The sequence below is a fragment of the Cynara cardunculus genome, assembly GCF_001531365.2.
Source record: "Cynara cardunculus var. scolymus isolate 2C chromosome LG 12, CcrdV1, whole genome shotgun sequence".
Lineage (NCBI taxonomy): Eukaryota > Viridiplantae > Streptophyta > Magnoliopsida > Asterales > Asteraceae > Cynara > Cynara cardunculus.
Window position 1 is genome coordinate 7984072 of NC_037539.1, and position 8079 is coordinate 7992150.

Consider the following 8079-nt stretch of genomic DNA (forward strand, 5'->3'; position numbering starts at 1 on the left):
ATGTTTTCAAGATATTTTTGACACATTTCACTCATGTCTTCACTCCCTCATACCTCTATGTCTTCTTCTCATCCCCCAAGGTGAGATTCAAACTGATATTCACCATGAGTTATTAAAAGTTCTCGCATTCATCTCCCATTCAATTGCTCTAGAACTCTCGGTCTCGTTCTCGATCTCTTGATTCTTTGCTCTTTGTGTAAATCGAATACATTTGTGGAATCGTTTAAATATATTGGATTTTAAACTGTTATACAATTTTTTTCATCGATAGAGTAATTAAAACCATAATTCTTATTTATTCAAATTGTATTAATATATAAACACCAAATATAACTTATATCATCATTAAATCTTCTCAAATAAAATAAAAAAACTTCAAAATCGTTAAAATTCACGTTTATCGAATATGAATGGATATATAAGCGAGGATAATATTGGTACCGCTATCATTGAAGAGTAGTAGATGGGGTAGGTGTATGTCTCTTGCTACCAGATGATGACATGTGTTTCATAAGTGGTCCCATGGTCAAATCTTTGACTCTATTATAGTGACTTCCTATTTTAATTAACATTAAATTCGTATGTAATTTTAGAGTAAACTGCATTTTTGGTCCGCGTGGTTTGTTAACTTTTCAGATTGGGTCCCTACAAATTTTTTATTGCAAGAAAAACTATGATTATTAAAATGCTTGGTTTTGGTCTCTAGCTACTGACACCGTTAAAACATCCGTTAAATCTAGGATATTGTGGTCGATTCATTTTTTTGTATAATTTTCAATTATCTACACACACATACATACAAACATACTACTGGACAAAACCATTTTCTCGGGACCACCCACCCTTATGCGATCTCCAGCCCCTACCCTTACCATCTCCAACCCCTACCCCTACCATCGACTCAGTTCCCCTACATCATGCAATGACCAAAAATCTTACTATTGGTCCCTGATGGATTAAAGACATATACTACAAGTGTTTGTAGAAGGGGTTGAATACAAAAACAACAAATTTTTACTTTTTAATTATATATTTTGTATTAGAACAAAAAAAATTAGCGGAAGATAGGGAGATAAGACTAATCCTAGATAATTTGACTGGTTGACAAATTTGCTAACGATTGGAAGAGCAAGAGAGGAAGACATTCTTTAGATCTGAAGAACTGAGATAGTCTTCAGAGGTTAAGGCAGTGATTTGCAAGAATTTACACTTAGAAATTCTTTAAAGGGGCAAGTTGCAGATGATCCAAAGACGTTTATAGTAGTCCATATATTTAATGCATCAATGAAATTTCAATGCCCGTATTCGTTTGATTTGTTGATCCATGTATCTTTGTACTTTTCATATAAGCCATTTGATATGATGAACACACTTGTTGTTTCAACCCATCCTTATGTATGCAGAGTGAACAATAAAGAAGATATGGTACTAATAGTTTAGTACTTTTGAACTTGTTTTGGTTGACTGCTGAGCATGTTCCCATACTAGGACATGGGTTGGAGACTTGGTCCTAAAGTATTTCCATCAAATCTTCATCCATGCTTTTGTGTGTAGAGTGAACGGTAAATAAGTGAATATTACTTACTTTATCTAACATGTTGGACAGTTCCCATACTAGGATTAGAGTTGGTAAAAGAAACTTATTCCCAAAGTCTTAATTTCAAATCGGCTTACTAGATAACATTTGTCAAACTATCTGACTTATATGCCTTCTGATCTTCTATGGGTTAGATGATTAATCCAATCCGCTTTGGTGTCTATCTAACTTCACTTCAACTAGTCTTTGATTTTGCTGAAGGCATTTTGCTCGATCAAATAACAGATTACAATATAAGACTTACAATGTAAATCCTATTTAAAAGGATGATTGAGTATCCAATTCAAAAGGTGTATTTCAGATACACCAAAAACACATCCTTATAAAGTTTGGATCTTGGGCTATCGAATCCTATAAAAAATCGGATCCTAACATTTCAGATCTTCTTTGTATTTTGGATAGTAGGCAATAACTTAAAATCCTAAAACATTCCAAGTGTTTAACCATATGTTATTTTGTATTATTATCAAATCTGATGGTTGAGACCAACAATCTTTCCATATTTGTTAATAATACAAATAGATAACATAAGAATACTTAAATGAAAAATGGTACTGAAATATAGTAAATTTCATACTATGGACTTGTAATTTTAGTAATCCGTTTGTTCTGTTTTTCGGGTCTTTTGTGCCATTTCCTTTTTGATCTTTTCTCTTTTTCTTTGTTTTTATTCTTTTGAAGACATTTCATATTATTATTATCCTATATCTGGAAGAGATTGAGGAAACGCTCCTTCCATGAGGGGCCTTTCAACCTACAAGGAGTATTATTATTACTATAAATGTATTCGTTTAATGCAGAGATATACATATCAATCTTAATGTTTCGTTTATTCTTATCTCTATCGATGTCATAATACGATTTTATGTGGTTTCAAGAAAGCGATAATGTTTTCATTTTTGAATAAAATATAAATTTGAATATATCATAACAATTTGAAAAAAATAATATAATATAATATTTGGTTTAATAATACAATTTTTTTAAGTTTAATAACAAAATATTTTATTTTTGGTATAATAATATAATTTTTTTATGAAGATAATAACTAATATTTTGTTAGAACTCAATGATTATCTTAATTATATTTTAGATTTTTTATAATTAAAATGAGATGTTTATCATGTATTTAATTATGTTTATCTGCAATTAGTTACACGAATTCAAACATAAAGCTTTAATAAGTTGTAATTACGCACAATCTACTTGTAATCTTGAATTTTAAATAATATGCATCAATAAACAGTACTTTATGCATAAAAAATGGTTTTTAAGATTTTTATCAAATGTTTTATAATATAGTATAGATTATTATTATTATTATTATTATTTTTAATTATTTTATTATTATTATTATTCTTATTTTGTTTCTTTTTTTTTTCTTTTTCAGGTAATCTTACATTGCAAATAGATAGTGAAGACGGAAAATTATGTTATATAGGCATAATTTAAGACTACAAGAAAATAAGATAGAGTTTTATCGTCTGAGATATTCGTCTACAATTTCCTCAATTGAACATTCTCTTTCCTTGATAATATCATTTATCTCATCTACAAACATTCTTCCATATTTCGTTTTAGAATAACTAAAGATATATTTACTAAATAAGGTGTATCGTCTAGGAATAACTCATCTGATCTTTGGTATTCGAAAGTTCCCAAAAAATTCATGTAATCATTTTTCAGGGATTATCAGATTTTATTCTTGGAGACTTCGGAGAACTGGGTGGAAGAGAGAGATTAAGGTTTGAGATATTCGAAAGGATACTTGAGAGTTGATCAAGAAGAAACTTGAGAGTTGATCAAGAAGAAGCTTTGGGTGATTTGAACTTATGGGTTTAGAGGGAGTAGCATTCAAATGACTTGTTCTTTCAGATGAAGAAGGTGGTTGCAAGGGGAAGGGGAAGGGGAAGGGGAAGGGGGGGGGGGATCCAAATTGGCTAATCTGGACATTCTGAGTGCTTCTTTCTTTGTTGTTTTCTTGGCATTTTTATCAGCCAATTCTTCTTGAGGAGTCATATTGGTTTTTCTTTTATCCACTGATTTTGGATGTTTATCCCAAGTCAAACTTTTTTTTATCAACTAACTTTGGATGTTCATCCCAAGTTGGATTTTTTCTTTGATCGGATGAACTTCCTCAGTTGGTTTCTAGGTAAAAGGTTTACTTTCTCAAGAAACAAAGGATTAGGCTAAGATCCTTCACTTGACATGGGCTGGGGAGGGATTGGGGTCGCTTTGCTTTAGAACTTTAGTCCCCCTTAATCAGATAACTATTTAGTCAGTTGCTCTTCCTTTAACTCCCCTTAACAGTTGCATCATTTTGATCTGACTGAGCTATCTTTGAGGTCTCAGCTTCTTCTACTATTTTCTTATTTTCTTTACCTTAATAAGATGGTTTACAATCTGAATCATTTGGTCAACCATTGCTTCATCACGTACCTTTCTTCTTCTAAGCTACTAAATATTCATTTTCTGATTTCTCATTCTTAGTAGCTCCAGATGAAGTTTTATTTATCAAGATATTGAGTAGATTTCTTCGGTTGAGATGTGACCTGCATAAAGGGATTATTAGAAAAAAAAAATTAATGGTGCTTAAAAGAGAGCATTAATCAGATCATGTGATCTTGTTTGCACACTTCTATCAAATGCTTCCAGGTATCTCTTGAAAATCACAATCAGAGAGTCTTGAAAGAATTTATTTATTCTAAGGACTAGGGAGGAGTCCGAATCTTCACTGTCAACATGTTGAGAAGTCGTAGTCACTTGTCTGGCTTTTCCCGATTTTACACAATGTCATTTTGTGAGGGCACTGAGGACGTGGTTTGAGGTGCAGATGCCATGGGATATGAATGGCCAACTTTTTATAGTCTTAGATTGTTAGTCTTCGACCAAATTACCATTTATGACCATTAGGGTAGATGAAAAGTTTCTTTGGAGCATCTCATTTGTTTAAGGATACAAGTCCCTGTTTGTTTTAATTTTGAAAGTTGGGAAACTGGGGTAGATGTTAAAGTTTCAATTGGCACCATACTCTTCTAAATCGAAACGGATAAATTTAAAATTATCATACATGATAGATCTTGGAATCTGATGGAAATTTTTTTTTTTTTGGGCATGATTTTTTTAATTGATTTTTGGAGAGAGAGAGAAAAAATCAAAGGTGATTTTTAGAAGGGTGAGGTAGAGAGAGAAAGGACTTTAGAGAGGTGAGGTAGAGAAGTTGGTGATTGATATGTCAGAAAAAGTATCAATACTTGTCGACCCTACATCCGGTTGTGACTATCCATCTCGAAAATTGACTCAAGAAAATCTTTGATTTTTCCATAATGAATGTAGTTTAATCCGGATAAAGAGGTGAATCAAAGTTGATTTCTTTGGTGTGATTGAATGCATATCGAATGGGAGTGTGGAATCGGAGAGAGTGTTATGGATAGGATCAAATGAGCACGATTTATCGGATTAGATTGGTTATTGATCGGAAAGGAGAGTAATCGAGAGGTAACGGATAGGAAACGGGCTCATGTTGAGAAGGTTTGAGCAGATGGGTAAAGGATTGAGGCTAGGAGAGATGAGGTTTGGCTGTCAAAAATTTTTATATATATATATATATATATATATATATATATATATATATATTGGCATAAAACAAAATAAGTCATTTGCAAACATGAATCATGATTAGAAAAATCATACAGTTTTCTTTTTTATCCACAAGCGCGCGCGCACACACACACACACACACATATATATATATATATATATATATATATATGTTATTTCAAATTTGATGACCCAACAAACACCAAAAGATGAGATTGAACAAACCTTATTTCTACTGATAATTGTAAACAATAGAAAATTAATAAATATGACTAAGGTGAATTAGCTAGTGCATACTTAAAAAAATTTAATCGTCAATGTTTAACATTTTCAACTCTTTAATTAGAAAATTAAACCTAACTTCATAAAAAGACTTGATAAATAAATTGGTGAGTTGATAGTTTATAAGAATAATGAAATTCAGTATCACCTAATTTTATTATAAGATGTTGAGGTGGACATAAGAGGTGTTTTTGTTAGTCCAAGTGACTAATTTTTCACTTAACAATTGACAACCTCGAGTTATACTCTCTCGTGTATTTGACAACCTCCAATTCACAACCTAATTTTAATTACTTAATTAGGTCTTTATCTTTTTTTTTTTAAAGATATATTTTCATTATTTTTATGTGTTAGGAGTTATTTATTAATTAAAACGAAAATCAATGATTTTATATTTAAATAGTTAGATTCATGTTTTATTCAACTACCAAATGATGCTCGTCTTTATATACATAATCGAGCACCAGCTTGGCTAGCAATGGCATACCAAATATTTTTATTGAGCGGATGTATTTTTAACTTGAATCAAAGGTCTACAAAGTCGTACGTTGCGTTTTTAGCCGAATTTAATTGTTTCGACAATTTTTAAAGTTTTTTGTTTGATTTCAAAATACCTTTTTGGTTGATATACTTTGTATTTTCAATATTTTATATCACCTCTCAATATTTAGCTTCTACACTCTTTATATTCCAAAAATAATTCTTATGAGCGGACCCCACTGGGCTTTCATAAAACCAACAAGCCCAAAAGAGTAGGAGGGAGGGGTTGTTTGTTTACCTCGTAATAGTTTCATTAAGAGGCAACCTCTGAATCGTTAAGAGGTGAATTTTGTTTGGCAAAAAAAAAGTCTGCCTCTTAATGGTTTTAAAATCCTCTGAATGATTTTGTATCCTGGATCCCCTTGACCATTAAGAGCCTTAATTTCATTGTATATAATTACCAAACAATTATATTTCATTTTGCACTATATCGTGAGAGCCTCTTAATCATTTTGACCACTTAACCATTCTGCACCAAATCATTCAACAATTCCAAACAGAACCGAAGTAAACAAATAAAAGAAATCATCGACCCCATAAAAGAACTCTTTACAAATAAATTGGAGAAATAACTTCTCTATACAATGATTATTGTTGTTATATAATATAGGGAGATTCAAGTGTATACACTCTGTTAGAAAGCAAACTTAAAACGTATACAAGTTTTATATATAGACCACAAAATCCATATGGATCCTTACGTTAAAATCATTTAGCAGAATCATCAGAAGCAGAACCATAACCAAATAAACTGGATAGCGTTGGGAGTTTGATCTCACCTTTATTATTAACAGGAATGCTGATGTCACCCAAGACCGGGAGATCAACTATAAGAACGATATTGACTTCATAGTCTATGTCCCAATCGGCACCAATGTCTTTTATTAGGCTCACTAACACGTTATGTGGCACCTTAAGCCCAACGTCTAGTTTCGTGTCCGCATTGCCTTTTAGCGATCCAGGATCTGGAATCTTGCCTTCAGCGATCACCCTGATTTCAACGTTATTTCGCCCAACATTACTCGCAAATTAACAAATTCACATTATATTCGTATCAATTTCAAAATTAAGATCAATCGGTTTCGATTTTTGAAATCAAAATCATTTACAGAATGTATACATCTGAGTATGTGTATAGAATTAAGTAGTATTTGCAACAATTGCTATGAATCTGTTGTAGTTTTGATGTAGAACAAAATTACGTAATGGTGATTGATGTATATAACATGGCAGATTTGGAAGATCGAGATCGGAAATTAATTAAGAGACGAACCTGTCGGCACTTTTGAAGGTATAAGCGATCTCGCAGATCGGAATAGAAGTGCTGTAAGGATTGGAAACAATGACCTCGGCGTTGTAGGTGATGCAATCACAGGCGATGTTTTTCAGATCGACGTTCTTCACGGTGGCCTCCGGCTTCTTCATGTTGGCCACCTTATCGGTTACGTAATCCTTCGCTTTATCAATCAATCCAGACATCTCTCCGGCGATGATTATGACCTAATTGATACAAGAAGAAAAGTAAATTTTGGTTTCGACGACGATATGCTTGGGATCCTCCAATTCGATAGAGATGCGTAATATTATACATATATATACATGCATAGATAAATAGAAATTGGGTTGGGAATGGGATGATCCGTGTGAGCAGGAGTGACACGTGTTGTTACCTTTCATAGTACAGATCTCTTTATGGTTTTTAATTTGTTTCTGTTAATCAAGCATTTTTGTAACCCACCTATCAATATATCAAATAGTGAAATATTTTAAATAATTAATATTTGATATATTATCTATACTATATTATAAAGCATTTGACTAAAACTCTTAAAATTTTTAAAAACTCTTAAAAACTCTTAAACTCGTTCATCCCTAAACGATTTCATCTCTATCCGATTTCATCATATATGAATTTGTGTAACTAACTGTAGATAAACACAATCAAATACAAGATAAACATCTCATTTTAAATATAAAATCTAAAATATAATTAGGATAATCATTGAGTTCTAACAGAATACTTAATTATTATCTTTATAAAATGTTATATTATTAAACCA

The 8079-nt window shown here is 31.8% G+C and overlaps 1 protein-coding gene across 1 annotated transcript; it reads right to left on the bottom strand.

The window, feature by feature from the left end:
- Positions 1–6727: 6727 nt before the first annotated feature.
- On the bottom strand, positions 6728–7508 carry LOC112522857 (late embryogenesis abundant protein Lea14-A-like). The gene is made up of 2 exons (XM_025132173.1): positions 7293–7508; positions 6728–7010 (listed from the first exon to the last, which is right to left on the bottom strand). Exons 1-2 carry the CDS (start codon positions 7496–7498, stop codon positions 6728–6730), a joined length of 489 nt encoding a protein of 162 aa, XP_024987941.1. The 5' UTR covers positions 7499–7508.
- Between the last annotated feature and the right edge of the window lie 571 nt (positions 7509–8079).